Source organism: Nannospalax galili, unplaced genomic scaffold (genome assembly GCF_000622305.1).
Source record: "Nannospalax galili isolate Female #2095 unplaced genomic scaffold, S.galili_v1.0 scaffold113, whole genome shotgun sequence".
Lineage (NCBI taxonomy): Eukaryota > Metazoa > Chordata > Mammalia > Rodentia > Spalacidae > Nannospalax > Nannospalax galili.
In genome coordinates, this window is record NW_008335444.1 from 5,012,819 (window position 1) to 5,029,960 (window position 17,142).

The 17,142-nt window shown below is 48.6% G+C and overlaps 1 protein-coding gene across 2 annotated transcripts; it reads left to right on the forward strand.

The window, feature by feature from the left end:
• Positions 1-12,019: 12,019 nt before the first annotated feature.
• Shisa4 (shisa family member 4) lies at positions 12,020-16,016 on the forward strand. Of its 2 annotated transcripts, none has more exons than XM_008830304.3 (5): positions 12,020-12,345; positions 12,707-12,881; positions 14,262-14,395; positions 15,119-15,286; positions 15,504-16,016. In XM_008830304.3, the coding sequence occupies exons 1-5, from the start codon at positions 12,273-12,275 to the stop codon at positions 15,548-15,550; spliced, it is 597 nt and encodes a 198-aa protein (XP_008828526.1). In that variant the 5' UTR covers positions 12,020-12,272; the 3' UTR covers positions 15,551-16,016. The 2 variants fall into 2 exon arrangements, with proteins under 2 accessions (XP_008828526.1, XP_008828527.1); XM_008830305.2 differs by having other exon boundaries at positions 12,710-12,881.
• The last annotated feature ends 1,126 nt before the right edge of the window (positions 16,017-17,142 follow it).

Below are 17,142 nucleotides of genomic sequence, written 5' to 3' on the forward strand. Positions count from 1 at the left end.
CTGATAATACCCCCCCCCTATACTCTCTTCTTAAAATACAAAACTATTTTTTTTGGGGTATTTTTTTTTTTTTTTTTTTTTTTAAGCCCCAGCTGGCCTGGAACTCACTATATAGACCAGGCTGACCTTGAACTCACTGAAATCTGCCCTCCTCTGCCTCCCAAGTACTGGGATTAAAGGCATGTGCCGCCACCATGCCCAACTAGGATGATGTTCTAACAAAAAGGAAATGGTATATGGGAATGGAGCTCTGTTTGGGGAGGGGAGGTGGTTTTTGTTTTTGTTTTTTAATGTGTCAAGTGTTTTGCCTGCATGTATGTGTACCCCATGCATATAATGCCTGTGAAGACTAGAAAAGGACATTGAATCCCCTGGAACTGGAGTTGTGGATGGTTATCAGGTACCATGTGGATGCTGGGAGCCAAATCCATAGCCTTTGCAAGAGCAGCCAGTGCTCTTAACCACTGAGCCGTCTTTCTAGCAGCTCCTTTTGTTTTTTTGTTTTGTTTTGTTTTTGAGGCAGGGTCTCCCTCTAGCCCCAGCTGGTGGCCTGGAACTCACAGAGATCTCTCTGCCTCTGTTTTTCCCTAGTGGTGGGATTAAAGGTGTATGTCACCATGCCTGACTTTGGAGCTCTTTTTTTTGTTGTTGTTTTTAGAGACAGGATCTCCTATCTCCTTCCCTATAGCCCCAGTTGGCCTGGAACTTGCAGAGATCTGCCTGCTTCTGCTGCCATAGAGCTGGGATTAAAGGTTTGCGCCACCATGCCCAGCCTGGAGCTCTAAAGGAGAGAATTCACTGTGGTATTGATCTTCAAGACTTTTATGGACTCTAGATGTCCTTAGTGCTTAGACTCCTTGATGAGTTCAAAGGATTTCCAGTTAAGTTTCTACCTGCTAAGAACCTGAAAGCATCGGTTTACACTTGTCTTCTGCTAGCAGCATGGAGGCTAGTACTGTCTCTGCCCTGCAGCTTTTCCCTTTGTGCTTGGAGTCCCTGATAAGGAGAAATGGTAGGCCTTGCCAAGTGGAACCCAGAAAACCACACTGAGAGCTTTGGAGCTTTGCTCCTCCATAGTTAACCAACCTCAAGACCAATTGGATTTGGTGCTAGAGACAGACCATTCCACAAGGTTAAGCTGTCCAATGATTTGGACACCATAAGATGGTCCTGGGCTAGCTTCTGATTTGAGAAGGTTTGCGGACCCCAACACAGAGGCCGACTGTGATTTTGGCCCCTTCTGAGCCTGCTAATTAGAAAAATTCCTCTGTGTAATACCGAAAGTAGTCCCAAGTTTCCTTGCAAGAGTCCTCTCCTGTTCTTGTGCTTTCAAAGAGAGGACTAAACTGCCTTGAGAAAATTTGAATCCTGAGAAATGGGTCCTACCATCCCCTAGGAAGCCATCCTGGCCAACATACAACCAATTGGAAGTGGAGGGTCTTGTACCCCTTGATTTTTTTTTTTTTTTTTTTTTTTTTTTTTTTTTTTTTAAAAAAAAAAAAAAAAAAAAAAAAAAGAGGACGATAAATCTTTCACTGTGATATATCAAAATAAGATCCACCTGCCTCTTCCTCCCAAGCACTGGGACTAAAGGCGTGTGCCACCATACCCAGCCTCAGAGCATTTATCTTTTACAACAGTTATATGTAGTGATTAGTCCCATCCTGTTGAAAGCATTGAGAGAGGCTGTTCTTGACAGGAAGAAAAATGTTTTGGTGACCAGTGGTGTGACAAAAAGTTGGACTCTGGCTCCTATTTTGTCTCTTGTTCAGAAAGGGCCAACTTCAATTGGAAAAGGGCAGGACTAGCTAGTTGGAAACAGCTGAAGGTCCAGAAAAAACTAGTAAGATCATGAGATGTACAGGCTCCTGATTGTGAAGGGATCCCAGGTTTGGGTGCACTCTTGGTAGAGATAGATACTGAGAGAAAATGGGAAAAGCAGATAAAATTTCAAGAAAGGAAGCTGTTACCACAAGTCACTGACTAGGATTTGTCAAATGATTCAAAGTTAGATGAATATGAGTAATGATAAAAAGGAATCACGGGCTGAGATGTTCATTTGTGAACTAGAAAGCAAATGATCCCAACCTAACATTAACAGCCTTTAGTTTTGTTAGCTAGATAAATAGCCAGAGCACTACTCCCAACTAATCAAACTACAAGGACTTCAGATGCTGTGCTCCAGGGTTCCTCCTAGGTCCCTTTGATATTAATGATGAGTAGATTTATTTAAGCCTTACTCTTTCCAAGAAGTTTGGAGCCATTTTCAAAAGAAATAGTACTAGATAAAGAAGGGATGCAGAGGGCCGGGCCTGGTGGCACATGCCTTTAATCCCAGCATTCAGGAGGCTGAGGCAGGGGAATCTGTGAGTTCAAGGCCAGCCTGCTCTACAACATGAGTTCCAGGCCAGCTGAGGCTACAGGGAGACCGTGTCTCAAAAAAAAACTCTAAATGTAAAAACATGAGTTGATGAGACACAGGGTGTTGTTAGCTCAGTGGTACACTATGGGTGTGCGGGGATCTCGGGGCACCAGCTGCTGGGTGTGGCGCCGGTCTCCCACACGTTGCTGGAGTGCGGCGGGGCTGGAGTGCGGTGGGTCCCGCGGGCCGCGTCTGCTGTTTGGGTCCCTGGCTCTCAGCGTCGCTGGGGTGCGTGGGTTTCACGCACCGTGTTGCTGTGGGTCTCTTCTACCGGAGCTGGCGGCTCTAGGACCGCTGTCAGCTGCCCGGTCGAGTTCCGTTTCAATTTCCACCATGCACTCTCTCAGTTCCAGACATTGGCCACCAGGTCAGGAGGGGAGGTGCGAGAAACGGCAAAAGCAGGGTCTTCTGAGTCGGTTTACGAAGAGACAGCTCTCTCCAGGAAGACAGGATCACACACAGAACTCAGCTCAGTCAGTGGTACAGCCCCTTTATTCAGTGACTTAGCCCGGCTCCAAGTCTTTGTGATCCAGCTCCAATTATTGAGGGAAAACCAGGATACTTTATACTGTGGGGGTAGTGGTAAAAACCTTAGCTGATAGGTACTTTGTGGGATCCCCTATTTACATGTGGAAGTGGGCTCCTGCCAGGCTGTCAGACTGCCTGAAAATCACACAGGAAAGGCTGGCAGTTCCACAGCCGGAGGCCATGGCTACTTCAAAAGATGAGTCAGGAAGATGCTGGGAAGGCACCCTGCTGAAAAAGGAGTCTCTGCATATGAAGCCGAGCCCATGGGCTATCCAGACATGAAGAGACTGCTACTTTACACAACAGGGGTCCCCAACAGTACACCACTGGCTTAGTATATATACATGAGGCCTCTGGTTCCATTCCCAGCACTGCAAACACACACATCCTGCATATTACAGGAAAAGGAGATTGGCAACAGTACAGGGAAAGATGATAATGCTGTGTACCTCACTAAGAGTGTTGAGTGTTAACTACTGTCAGGAACTGTGAACATGTCCAGAGGACTCCATTGTGGATCGAGGCTGTGGTGTGGATGATGTAGATCTTCTACCTCTGTGCCTGTCAGTGATTCTGTTGCTGGATTCTTTTTCTGGTGCTCAGCAAAAGGCTTTCTGACTGGTGAGTGGTCTGCAAAAGGAAAACCAAGGCCTGATTGTGTCAAGGGAAAAGGAACGACATAGCTGAGACCGATGAGCTGAACACCGCTTTAGAAAGTTAAAGGGTTGTCCAGTGAAAAATGCTGTGCTTCCCCCCCAGCCAGGATACCTGTTACGTAAATAAAACAAAAGATGGTTTTCTGGCTGCTATTGCTTCCTATCCATTTCAGTGAACATTAAACCTCTTGTTAGACATGTAAGGCCAGTGCTGGATACTGGAGAGCCTTGAGCTTTATTCAAAAGGCTAGTGTGGGGCAGAGTGCAGTGATGTATGCTTTTCATGACAGCACTCAGCAGAGACAGGCAGATCTTTTGAGTTTGGAGCCACCCTAGTCTACATAGTCACAACCAGTCTAAAAATAAAAAAAGCCATTCTGAAGGCAGGGACAGCTGGGTCTCTGGGCTACAGGGATACCTATCTCAAAAAGATTAAAAAAAAAAATGTTTAGTAGAGATTCAGAAATAATGGGGGAAGTGTACTACCACTTCCCAAAAGGGACTGGCTAGTAGTAATGGGGGTTGAAGTCAAGTAAGGTTGCATGAAGATGACCCTTAAATAGAGCACTTAGGGCTAGCAGTTCCTGCTAAGACTTCAGGAGTACTGAAGTGCCAGTCCTGTTAAATATGTCTATTTGAATGACCTCACTTAAATCTACTAACCTTGCAAAGCAGGTTCCTTTCCTTGCCCCTCTACAGATTAGATAACTGCCAATGTGAGATTACAATCCAAGCAGCCTGTAATGACTGTTAGATCTCTGTCTTACCTCTTATGCATTTGCTATGCAGACAAGGGTAGGGTAGGATATTCCAGAGAAGAAAGTTTAAGAAAAGATTATCATGAAACAATTACATTTTCAGAGTTTATAATCACAGGAAAGGTATTAGAATGAGCCAAGCATGGTAGCACATACCTGTAATTCCAGTGCTTTCGAGGCAGAAATAGGTGGGTCTCTATAAGTTCCAGTGCAGACCCTGTCTCTAAATAAAAATAAAATGGAGCCTGAGGCATACTCAGTGGTACAGCATTTGATTAGCATTCATGAGGCCCTAAGTTCTAGTCTGCACATCAACAACCCCCTCAGGGAAAATATTGAGATGTATGGTTCCAGAAATAAAGCCATAAGGGCAAGTGAGTGGGAAACTACCTAAGAGTATTAAGCAGAGAACTGACAAGGTCAGGTGTTGTGTCAATCCAAAGGGGACTAAAAGGATGATGTGGAGCTTTGGGGAGGAAATGGAAGGTAGGGATGCAGCTGGCAGCAGCTCTGGGAAGGAGAACCTAGTCTAAAGCTATAGCAAGAGTGAAAGATTAGTGAGATGTTGACAAAACAAGTCAGTAGGACTTAATGGCTGCTAAAGTGTGGGGGGGGTTCCAAGTGTGAAATAGCTGTCCAATTTTCTCAATATTATAATGAGTTCTTCCCCATCAATGGAAGCACCTGACCAGGGGTCAAGCATTTAGTTGGTATTCATATCATGGGAAACTCCCATTCTCATATATATTGAAACTAGGTCTTAATATTTCACCAGGATTCTAGTAGCAAGCAGCCCAAAGTACATATTAATAAAATTACAAAATTTGTGAATTATTTACCTTTCTGTGATAGATGATGCAGGTCAACATCAACCAGCTAATGATCTTCTCATGTTTCTGTTTTCAGGCGATTACAAAAGGTGTCATACCTGTGTAGCAAATGTGCAGTGAGAAGGAACACTGAGCCACTGGCCTGACTCAAAGGCCCAGGAAGTCCCTTCATGTTTTGACTTGGCATACCAATATACCTGGAAAGGGAACTGAGACAGATGCTGTCTCTGAGCCTTGGTTGTCCTGTCTGTAAAATGGGGGACTAGTGCCCAACTCACTGGAATGGTGTTGGAATCAAAGCTGGTGAGAAGAGCCCATCCTAACTCACCACCGAGCAGGGAGCTAGCTATATTTGGTTCAACTTCCCTGACTGGGTTTAACTGTGACTCAGTTCAGCTTCACAGATGCCACTGTTGCTGCTAAATCAGGGACTTGGTAAGGCTCTTTTGAGGACAGCTCTATAGATCTGCCTGGGCAACAAGATGGAAATGGGTGGGGCAGCCCCAGCTTCAAAGCCTGCATCTGCTACACAGTTTTTCTGTGACTGTCTATCCATGTGACAAATTGTTGGTGTATTGATTTGCTTTCACTGGATTTTTTTTTTCCCCTCCACTCATTCTAAGAACAGTCAAATTTGTAATTCCTTCCTTTAAATTTGTAATTCCTTCCTTTAGTGGGCTTTGCAGGTTGGAAAGCAGCACTGCTTGAGGATAGCCACATTTCTAGACCTAGTGGGGAAAGCTCAACTAGACTAAGGGTCCTGGGGAAGAGGGAGAAAAGGGGAGAGTGGCAGTTTCCCGCAATTAGGAGCAGAGAAGTCCTGGAGCCTGAGTGGTGAGGACACTGGCCTCATCCTGGCAGAGTGCCTGGCGACAGGAGCACTTCCCTGGGAGAAGGCTGCATGGAGTAACTAGAAAGCTCTGCCCAGGACACACAGGTCCAAACTCCTAAGCAGGTATCAAACCCAGTGTAATCTGAAGAGGCCCCAGGACCTTTTTATGATCCTGGAAGAATAAACTATAGCACACTAAATTCCCCACCAGTGGTAGGATAGACTCAGTCTGACCTCTTTCAATTTTAAAAAGAACAGCTACTTCACACCTGATGTTGTAGTTGCCAATTAGCCATCATCAGTTCCCTGCCTCATCCCTGACAAGAAGGTTCCCTAACAAGAGCACAGATGCCAGTCTGGTGCCAGAATCCCTTTGTGTGACCTCATTACTAAGCTTTTACTCTTGAGCAGAAAGAATGGACCAGAGCCTCTGATAAGCTCTGACTTTGAGATTGAACCATATCTGTTTCCACAGGAAGGAACCAAGATCAGAGGGGTCAGGTGGCTTCAAGTTGGCAGAGCCAGGTAATGGCAGAGCAGGACTGACTCATACCAGTACAGAGCATGGGCTCCAGAGCCAGGCTAGGTTTTGAGTTCTGGCAGTGCCAACTACCAGCATGGTGACTTTGAACAAACTAAAATTTTCTTTTTCCATTTTCAAATCCACAGAATGGGTATCTGTTCCATGAAGTGGTTGTGAGAAAGTACAGCACAAAATACTTTCAAGTTTAGCATCATAGTATGTATTTTAACTGATCTCAAATCTAACATTTATCACCCCAACCTGTCCCTGCAGAGCTGGTCTTGCCAAGAAAGACCCTGTTCCTCTAACTTCATCAGTTCCCGTGTGTGTGAGGATGGCTGAAAACAAACCCCAGTTGGAGTGCAGAGGACTAGCCCCAAGCTCTTCCCAGGAGAGAGGGACAGACAGGAAAGCTGTAAACAGCCTTCCGCCACTCACCCTCAGAGCTCAAAATAACACTTGTCTGCTCCCACCCTGCCCAGCTGGCAGAGCTGCAGGCTGAGTAAACTGCCATTTAAAGATAACCTGGCCCTCCCCATCTGCCCACTGCCTAGGCTGGCTCCTGAGGACAGGCCCTGGCTGCCTGGGACACTGCTCTTACAGTCTCCAGGGTGTGCGTGAGACGGTGGCTACTCATGCCACCCAAGCCAGCACAACCACTCCCTTCATCCTGGGACCCAGGCTGCCTAAGTTCTATGATTGCTGGGCACACTGCAATCAAGCAGGAGCCTGGCATTCTGAGAATGCATAAAACTGGGGGAAGAGTGCCCTATTCTTAGGGGCTGGATGGCAGGGAGGGGTCCCCCAGGGTTCCCCCCGCCAGGTGTCTACTACTGAGAGGACAAATGCATAAGACAGTATCATTTATAGAAAGAAAGATTAAAGTTAGACACCAGAAAAACATGATCAAGGTTTTTGTTTATTCTGGGGTAGCCAAGGGTCCTTCAGTCCCCAGTTCAGCCATGTACCTTTGGCCATGTTCCTGGTGCTCTTCTGGGCCTTTCTCACCCCATCTGTGGACTCTACAGAGACTTTCCATGCCTCAAGAGGTTGTGACATTAAATCACAGTTGAAGGCACAAGGTCTTTTGAAGGGAAAGAATGTATAATTACCTGTCTACAGTGTTGGGTTGCCAGAACCAGTGGAGAAGGTAGGCAGGTAGCTGGAAGTATTCTGGAAAGGGCACTGACCAGAGCAGGAATTGGAGAGTTTCTTATCTCAAAGTGGCTCAGCTCAAACTGCTTTAGCCAGACAGAAGTGAGGCAGAGCAGGGTAAGGCTGGAGGTCAGGCCAGTGCCTAGGAATGTAAGGAGAGCTTCAGGAATGCCAGGGCTGGCCCTTAGGTTATATATATATATATAACCAGGAGCATGAAAAAGGATGAAATCTCCAGGCGTGGTGGCACACGCCTTTCATCCCAGCACTTGCAGAGGCAGGTGGATCTCTGTGAGTTCAAGGCCAGACTGGTCTACATAGTGAGTTCCAGGACAGCTAGAGCTACAGGGAGACCCTGTCTCAAAAAGACAAAAAAAAAAAAAAAAAAAAAAAAAAAAAAAAGGAAAAGAAAAGAAAAAGGATGAAGTCTGAGACAGAATATTCAAAGCGCAGTTCAGGCCAAGTTTCACCTGGGTCACAGGCATGGTCTAGCACTTCTTCCCTGCTTCCCCAGCTCCAGGTATCCTGGCTACCTTTCTCTCCCATGCACATGGCTGCTAGGGATGGAGATGGACATCCATGTTTCCCCAAATACATGATTTTTACACCAGGCACAACCCTGAACATTTACACATTTAAGGAGGGGCAAGTGATGGATCTCCAGGGCCTGGGCTTTGAAGTCACAAAAGGCTAGCTTCAAATCTCAGTAGTATAAGCTGGGAGAATTTAAGCTCTTCAAGTTCAGTTTCCTCATCTGCACAGTGGAATGAGCTCATTTGCAAGGTCAATAGCTAGTATTGTCTTGATCATATTGTAGGCTCCTGGGGTGAGCCTCCTACTGATTAAACCCATATTTTTTCTCATCTAGTCACAGATGGGGAGCCCAGAGACTGACTTGATGAGGAGATGGTATTCCTGCATTCTCTTACCTAGAGAAGATAAGTGAAGGCTCAGGGTTTAGGCTTTGGACAGCCCTTTCCAGGCCCCCAGTCTTCATGCCCATTCCTCACTCTTTGCTCCTTGGCCTCTCAGGACTCAGGTCCATTATGGTGACAATGCTCACCCCAACTCTTTTTTTGAGACAGAGCTATAGCCCCAGCTGATCTTGATCTCATAGAGATCTGCCTCTACCTTCCTAGTGCCTGGCATCAACTCTTTGTTTCTATGCTCCAGCATTCCCTGATAAGAATGGGCATAGTGATGGATACCTTTAATTCCAGCACTTGGGAGGCAGAGACAAACCGGATCTCTGTGAGTTCAAAACCAGCCTGGTCTACATGATGAGTTCCAGGTCAGCTAGGGCCACGTAGCAAGACCCTATCTTTTAAAAAAAAGTACCATTTGGGGGTGAGGAGATGTGAGCATTATGCATACCATTAGTAATACCAGCATTCAGGACACTGAGGCAAGAGGATCAGGAATTCGAGATAGGTGAAACCGTCTCAAAAATAAAAGTCAGTTCTCCCTTCTGGCCCCTACATCTTCCTCCTACCTCTCTGTCCCGGCCTTAACATTTCCCATCTCAGGGACTGAAAAGTTTTCCTACAATTTTGCAAGTAGAAAACCACTGATGGTATTGATGAGAGTGGAGTATTATTAAGAACTGGAAGACTGGAGAACAAAAGGAGAAAATCAGAAAAGTAGCTAGAAAGGACTAAGTTTTGGGGCACATGCGGGTTTGGGTTTTGGTTTTGGTTTTTTCCTAGAGAAGTTAAGGGAAAAACTGAGCTAGTAAGATGGCTCATTGGATAAAGGTGCTTGCTACCAAGGCTGGCACCTGCATTTGAGCCCTAGGACCCACATGGAGAAAGGAGAGAACCTACTCTTGTAAGCTGTCTTCTAACCCCCACACACATAAAATGTAACAAAAAAAATTTTTTTTGTCTTTTTGAGACAGGGTCTCCCTGTAGTCCCAGCTGACCTGAACTCACTATGTAGACCAGGCTGGCCTTGAATTCACAAAGATCTGCCTGCCTCTGCCTCTCAAGTGTTGGGACTAAAGGCGTGTGCCACCACACCCAGCCTACAAAAAATTTTTAAAGGAGAAACTGAAAACCACCAAGGAGAGGGAATAATATGGACAGGTGAGGGGATCAAGAGCACACACAGGAGTCAGCCTTGGACAAGAAGGATGGTCCTGTGCTGAGTACCTGTTACTAGAGCTGGTGACAGTGCTCCTTGCATTCATGGAGCTAATGGTAAAGGAAGTGGAAAGATGGCACTGGGCAGACAGATGTAGGTAGCAATGAACTGAGATATGTGTCTTGTTGTCCCTGGATGCTGTATTGATGATTGTCCAGTGTGAGTATGTACTCTTGCCAGCCCATCAGTGTGCTAGCAACTTCCTGGAGTGGAGCCCTCTTCTTATTCCCTGAATGAGTGTGCCAACACTCACAAGAGCATAGTGTGGGGCTACCCCTCTTGGTTCCCTCACCCAGACCACCAGAAATACTTGCTGTCTACACTATCTGTAGCTGGGAATAAAGATCTGCCTGATCTAGAAAACAGGTCTTACTGTTTCCTTTACCCTTTACTGGCTGTATTGCCTTGAGCAAGACCTTAAACATATTTGAGCTATTGTAGTAAAATGGAGCTGATAATGTTTGTCAACCTGGCTTAGTTCATGCAGTTGTATAAAGATTCTCATGAGGTAGAAGTCCAGGGTGTGTGTGTGCCTTGTAAAGTGTACATGGCAGGGGATTAAGGTAGCCTTCAGTATTCTGCCTCCCTTGATTTGTAGTCCTGGTCAGGGTGCCCCATGTAGGATGCAGCATAATCATGGCACACTGTAACCAGCCTGCCTGGCAGGAGTGGATACATTCTAAAGAGACACTTGTGCTCCCTCTTTGGCTTCTAGACTATTGAAAGAATGAACCCCCCAGGAAGTTTTTTTCCCCAGGAATACCCTGCTGGAAGATGAATTGGCTGATGCCTTGGGGGCATCCAGAGGAATTTTCTCCTGGAGAAAGCTGAAGTTGTCAGATGACCCAGCAGGAGAAACTAGGAGATGAAAAGATGGTAGGCAGGAAGACCACACCTTGACTGGACTTAGCTGTGCAAATCTTTTGCCTTCTATTTAAACATTACTCGGGCTGGAGAGATGGCTCAGCGGTTAAGAACACTGGCTGTTCTTGCAGAAGACCCAGGTTCGAATCCTAGTACCCACATGGCAGCTAACAACTGTCTGTAACTCCAGTTCCAGGGAATCCGACAGCCTCTTCTGTTCTCCGTGGGCATTGCATGACATGGGTGCACTTACCTACACACAGGCAATACACTACTACACATAAAATAATAATAATAAATAAAATATTTAAACATTACCCTTATGTCAGGACCTCCAACGATGGACTTGGGGGGTGGTATCACTGGGTTTCATTCATCTTCCCAATGTGGCCACAATGATAAATCTTTTTCTGCTTTTCACTATTAATTTGACTCTTTTTGAGACAGGGTCTCCCTGTAGCCCCAGCTGTCCTGGAACTCACTATGTAGACCAGGCTGGCCTTGAACTCACAGAGATCCACCTGCCTCTGCCTCCCGGGTGCTGGGACTAAAGGCGTGTGCCACTACTCCCCGCTTAATTTGACTCTTTAAATTGGCTTATTGAGGATGGCTTATTGGGGCTAAGACGCCCAAGTCCATTAACAGCTCTGCATGAGTTTGTAAGCAAGTTAGTTGGTTGACTTCCTCTGCCCTGAAACTCTCTCCACCTGTATTAACTGTTGCCTGTCCTATCTCCATGCTAAAAATGCAGCATTTCTGCAGGTTTGTTCAGTGAATAAAAGGGTTTCAGCTGTCAGGTGTTTAATCCGATGGGCCTCAAGTGGCAAGAATGACCTGCCACCTCTGTCCCTGAGGCTGTGGTTGGAGAGCTGTCCATTCAGAGGGGGAAGGGGCCATCTCAGGGCCAAGTGCAGCTGCCAGGGCCCAAGCCTGTGGGCACCGCTGGGGACAAAGCCGCTCTGAACTGCCTCTCAATGGGTGACTGTTTTCTAGGAATGGGGGCAGGGTGACTCCCAGCCTCTTTCCCCTCTCCTCCCCCTGTAGGACGTCCCAGACTGAAACACGGGGGCAGAGGAGGTTCTACACAGCGAAGGTTCGGCCTGGACCCTGCAGGGTTGGCTAATGAACTGGACATTCGGAGGTGGCACCAGGATCAGGGTTTCTGGGACCCGAGATAATGACTGGTCTCAAACAAGGGGCGGGCTCAGGGCACGGCCAGGCCTCCCTGACCGCAGTGTCCAGCTGCTGGCTGTGCCCATAAGGGCTCAGACGGGAGGAGTCACCGCGGTGTCGGGGACAGGGTGGGCAGGATAGTGCCCGGCTGGGTGAGGGGAGCCGGGCTGGTGCGCGGAGGTTGGGTGGGCGTCGCTGGTGGGCGGACCCCTGGGCGGGGCGCGGAGCGGCGCTGGCTGGATTGCTGCAGGCGGAGCGCCTAGTCCCTGGCGGAGGAGGCGGGAGAGACCCGGCCAGGCTGCAGCTCCCGTCGGCCGGCTTAGTCCAGCTACGTCCTGCGGCCCCTTTTCCGGGCAGCCGGCCCTGGCCGCGCCCAGCCCCCTCCCGCCATGCAGCCGGCGGGGCTCCGTGGGGCCGCGCCGCTAGCCGCTGTAACCCTGCTGCTGCTGGGGGCTCCCCTGGGTAAGGATGCGAAGCGAGGCGGGGGAGGGTGGGTGGAGCTGGCTGGGATGGGGCAGGGAAGGGACCCGGCGGTGACCCCGGAGACCCTCGGGCTGTCCGCGCGCCCCAGATGCTGCGGGGGTCCACGGGGAGAGGGAAGAAAGGGCGCAGGGAGGTCAGGTGGTGGAAAGCTGACCTCAGGCGCACAGGCCAGCTTCGGGGAGAGGCCTTCGGGGCTTTGAAGCTGAGCCCCTCAGGGTGGAGACGAAAGTGAGCCTTCACCTTCCGGGAGCTCACAGGTTGAGGACAGCAGGGCTGTGGGGTTGAGGGCGGCCGGAATTGAACTGGACTGGTGTCCACTGGGCACCCCCACCCCTGCCAGCAGTGCTAGCTGGTGAAGACTGCTTGTGGTATCTGGATCGGAATGGCTCCTGGCATCCGGGGTTTGACTGCGAGTTCTTCACCTTCTGCTGTGGGACCTGCTACCAGCGGTACTGCTGCAGGGACCTGACCTTGCTCATCACCGAGAGGCAGCAGAAGCACTGCCTGGCCTTCAGGTGGGCTCCTGCTCCCGTTCACAGACCCTTCTCCATCCCCCCTCTAGAGGCCTGCCTGCCTTCATTGCCCACCTCCACATTTTCACTGAGGAGAGTCACCAGGACTCCAGACGGTGACAGAGCTAGGTGGTCGGTGTTGGTTACCATCATGGGCTTGGCTGGGCTGTTTCCAGGTGCTTTTTGGGTTCTGACAGGTCCTATGGAGGGAGTGTACAGGGTTAACATTCAGACTGCAGACTGTATTTGTGGAAGAAGCTCTGGCAAGAGGCTGGAGACTTGAGTTTCATTCACAGCCCTCTTAACTAGTAGTGTGATCTGGGAAAGATACTTGCCCTCTATGGATTGTTTCCTTTTCATGAAATAAGGACCGTTCTAGCCAGGTCTAGTGGCTCATACCTCTAACCCCAGCCTTCCCAATGCTGAGGCAGGAAGCGCATCATGAGTTCCAGGCCTGCCTGAGCTACAGAGTGAAACTCTACCTCAAAAAAACAAAGCCAGGCTGGTGGTACATGCGTTTAATCCCAGCACTCTGAAACTCTGAGTTCCAGGCCAACTGAAGCTAGAATGAAACTCAAAAAAGAACTTGCTGCTGGGCATGGTGGCACACTCCTGTGGTCCCAACACTTGGGAGGCAGAGGCAGGCAGATCTCTGTGAGTTCAAGGCCAGCCTGGTCTACATAGTGAGTTCCAGGACAGCTGGGGCTACAGGGAGACCCTCTCTCAAAACAACAACAACAACAACAACAACAACAACAGGCCACAAGGAAACCTGTTACTTTGTGTGCTAACTTTAAAAATGCAAATAAATAGTTTTAAATTTTATAGTGTTCGGTTCCAATATAATTTCTTTTCTATTGGAGGAACTGCCTAATTCCTGGTTGAAATAACTATTGGAAAAAGAAGTAGTAGTTGCCCAAATTGAAGGTTTTGTTAATTCCCCCACTTCCACTGAGTGCTGAGGATCAAACTTAGGACCCCAGATTAGTAGTTTCAAACTTTTTTTTAAAGGAGCTGTAAACATATAAAACAGATGTAAGGAGATTGTCAAGTAAGCTTTGAAAATAATGGTCCTGAATTATTTCTAGGGCTCTTCTACGGCTAACATATTGTAAGTCTAACCAATTAAGATATAGATATAAAAGCAGAGGTAGATGGGCACACTACAAATCCCAGCATGCTTAATACTAGCTAGCCAGATAGCATAGCCTTCTGGGAAGTAGAGGTCCCTAAGATCCACTAGACAGGGAATGGGAAGAATTCCACAAGGAACCCCAAATCTTAGCATGCTGCAGCTACCTGCCAGCCAGGAGTTGGAACCAGCACAGTGAAGATTCCCTCTATGAGTGATGGACGGTGAGAGGACTTGTTCTTTGTCTAAAGTCCCAAGACCATAGCAGGCATCGCCTCTGCTGTAATCCTCTTTGTTGCTGTGGTTGCCACCACCATCTGCTGCTTCCTCTGTTCCTGTTGCTACCTGTACCGAAGGCGCCAGCAGCTCCAGAGCCCATTTGAAGGTACGCATAGTGTCAGGGGAGATGGACCGAGATGGGCTGGGCTGAGTCCTATGATGGGCACTAGAATGCACCCAGACATGCTTGTGAGTCCATGAATATCAGACAGTGTCCAGGGGTACATGGGAACATAGGACTGTGCATTGTGCATGCATGTGAGCATTCACCTGTGCACAGGAGTGCATCTGTCAGCAGTGTGTGTATAATAGGTATAAGCATGCCTGTGGCTAAGTATAGGGTAAACATTAATTGGGTGTACCCCAGTATACACTGGGATGTGTAGTCGAGTGTTGCATGCATGTGACTGCACATTTTCCCAAACCTGATGAGCATGGAGATGACTCCATGTGAAATATCAGTGTGGGAGAGAAGGACTGGAGGAGGACCCTCTTAGTGGTAGCTGTGCTGAGTTACAAGATGCCAGCCCCTGGAGCTGCCACTCTTTGTTTAAGTGGGGCATTCTCCTGGCTGGCCTCTTGCTTCCTGAGGTCTCTGAGACCTGCTGAGGGAAACAAACTTGGTCAGCACAGACTGACCAGCTGAGCCTCCTATGTAAACTCCTTGCTCAGCTTTGGGCAAACAGGCTTTGGGAACCAAAGGCCGGTAGCCAGCCAGGAACCTGCCAGGCAGTTACCAGGGTGCTTACCTTGGTTTCCTGGGTAGGAGGAGGAGGAGGTTTTGAATGGGTACTTGGTTTCTGAATGATGATCCTTCTCCCTCATCTAGGCCAGGAGATTCCAATGACAGGTATCCCAATGCAGCCAGTATACCCATACCCCCCGGACCCTAAAGCTGGCCCTGCACCCCCACAGCCTGGCTTCATGTACCCACCTAGTGGTCCTGCTCCCCAGTATCCTCTCTACCCAGCTGGACCCCCAATCTACAATCCTGCAGGTAAGTAGGCAACCTGGAGCCCTTGTTCCTGCTTGCCCCGACCCCTAGCTGCAGGGCTTCCCTTGCCTCTCTCACTGCTGTAGATTGCCTTTCCCAGACTCTCTCCATCCTCTCTGAAAACTTCCAGGCCAGCTCTTCTCATGGATCCTGAAGGGGGAGGAGTACTTCCTGTCCTCCTGTGCCCTACTGACCTTCATCCTGTTTCCTTGGCTTTCAGCTCCTCCCCCCTATATGCCACCACAGCCCTCTTACCCAGGAGCCTGAAGAAACCAGTGTGGCTCTGCTGCCCCTTCCATGATGCCATCTTTGGGAGATGCCCCATCCTGTACCTGCAACCTGGGGGTGGGCAGAGGTCTTCTAGTCACCAGGCCCCAGACCAAGCTGAGCCCTGGGCCCTGCTGGGGACAGAGCCCCAGAGATGTGGAATGGGAGCTTAGTTGGAACCAGGTCATGACTGAAGGGTGGATAGGGAGGGCTTGGGATTCATGGGCTGTTTTTACTGGGGAGCAGAGGATAAGATGAGAGCCTGGGTCACAGCCTCTGCTTTCAAGTAGTCATTCTGCTCCCAGAATCCCTACCAGAAATGTGGGGCCCCTCCCATTTGCCCACTTTGTGTTGAGGTTGGGACAGTGGGGGGGCTCCATCAACAGCTGGCCACAGCCCTCCCCTCTGGCTGCCCCACTGGCCAGAGCTCTGGCCTGCCGAATTAAAGCTGTAATGATGTATCTTATGTCAGTGGAATCATTGGGCCTATACACACCTTCTCAGAACCCTGTCTCCCACTGAGCCCAGACTGCTGCCTGCTCCACATTTCCCAACAGCAGAGGGCAGCACCTCATCCCTGTCCCAGGCAGAAGCCCTGAGGATCTTTTGATTGGTTTCCAGAGCAAGTGAGGTAGACTTGTGGCAGCTAGAAAAGAGTACTCACCTGCATTTCAGGGTCAGGCCTCTGGGACATCTGTGGCACTATCAGCTAAACAAAGAACAAAGGCACCTCCCCATCCAGGTACTTAGATTCAAATTTGGGTTTCACTACTGTCTGACCTTGAGCATGCTTTTGAATGTATCCAAACCCCAGTGTCCTCATCTATAGAATGGGAATAATAGCACATAACTATCAGGAGGATAAAGTATAATGGAAGTAAAACCCTGAGTTTCTTCTTGATCAGAGGCTCAGGGCTAAATACCAAGTGGAGAGATGTCACTATTCAAGGAGACTAGTGTAAGGTGCTTCTATGAGCTGCTTGATCCTCATGGGACACTAAGGCAGCTGGTCCTTCAGGCCCATACCAGGACCCTCCAGGTATGGAGGGGCCTGAAGGCTGCCTAAAAAGGTGACCTGGGAGTGGCAGTGGGTGCCTGGAGCTATCAGACCCACTTCCCTTGCTCCACTCCCTGGAATCACAAGGCATGACGGGCTCTGGCAGATCCAGGAAAGGGAGTTTTGTAGTTGGGGCGGGGGCGGGGAATGGGACCCGGACCCAGGACCTCATGCATGGTAGTTAAGTGCCACTAGACTATATGCCCAGCCTAGTTTTATAGTTTTGAATGGGGAAAGTGTCAGCTCACCCAATGTCCCCCATTTTCTCTAGGTGCCTTCTCCGGGTTCCTTAAATTCAGGCCTTGTTTTTTTTTTTTTTTAGATTTTTAAAAAAGTTTTATATGTATGAGTGTATTGCCTGTATGTTTGTGAGTGCACCTGTGTCCTGCAATGCCTTGGAAATCAAAGGAGGGCATTGGATCCCCTAGAACTGGAGTTACAGATGATTGTTAGCTACCATTTGGGTGCTGGGAATCGAACCAGGTCCTCTACTAGAGCAGCCAGTTCTCTCAACCACTGATCCATCTGTCCAGCT

Excerpts from the sequence above, each read along its gene's own strand:
- Shisa4 (XM_008830304.3), top strand. The coding sequence starts at position 12,273 with ATGCAGCCGGCGGGGCTCCGTGGGGCCGCGCCGCTAGCCGCTGTAACC. Across the intron at positions 12,882-14,261 it reads AAGCACTGCCTGGCCTTCAG|TCCCAAGACCATAGCAGGCA; the intron begins GTGGGCTCCTGC and ends CTTTGTCTAAAG. Across the intron at positions 15,287-15,503 it reads CCCAATCTACAATCCTGCAG|CTCCTCCCCCCTATATGCCA; the intron begins GTAAGTAGGCAA and ends CTTGGCTTTCAG.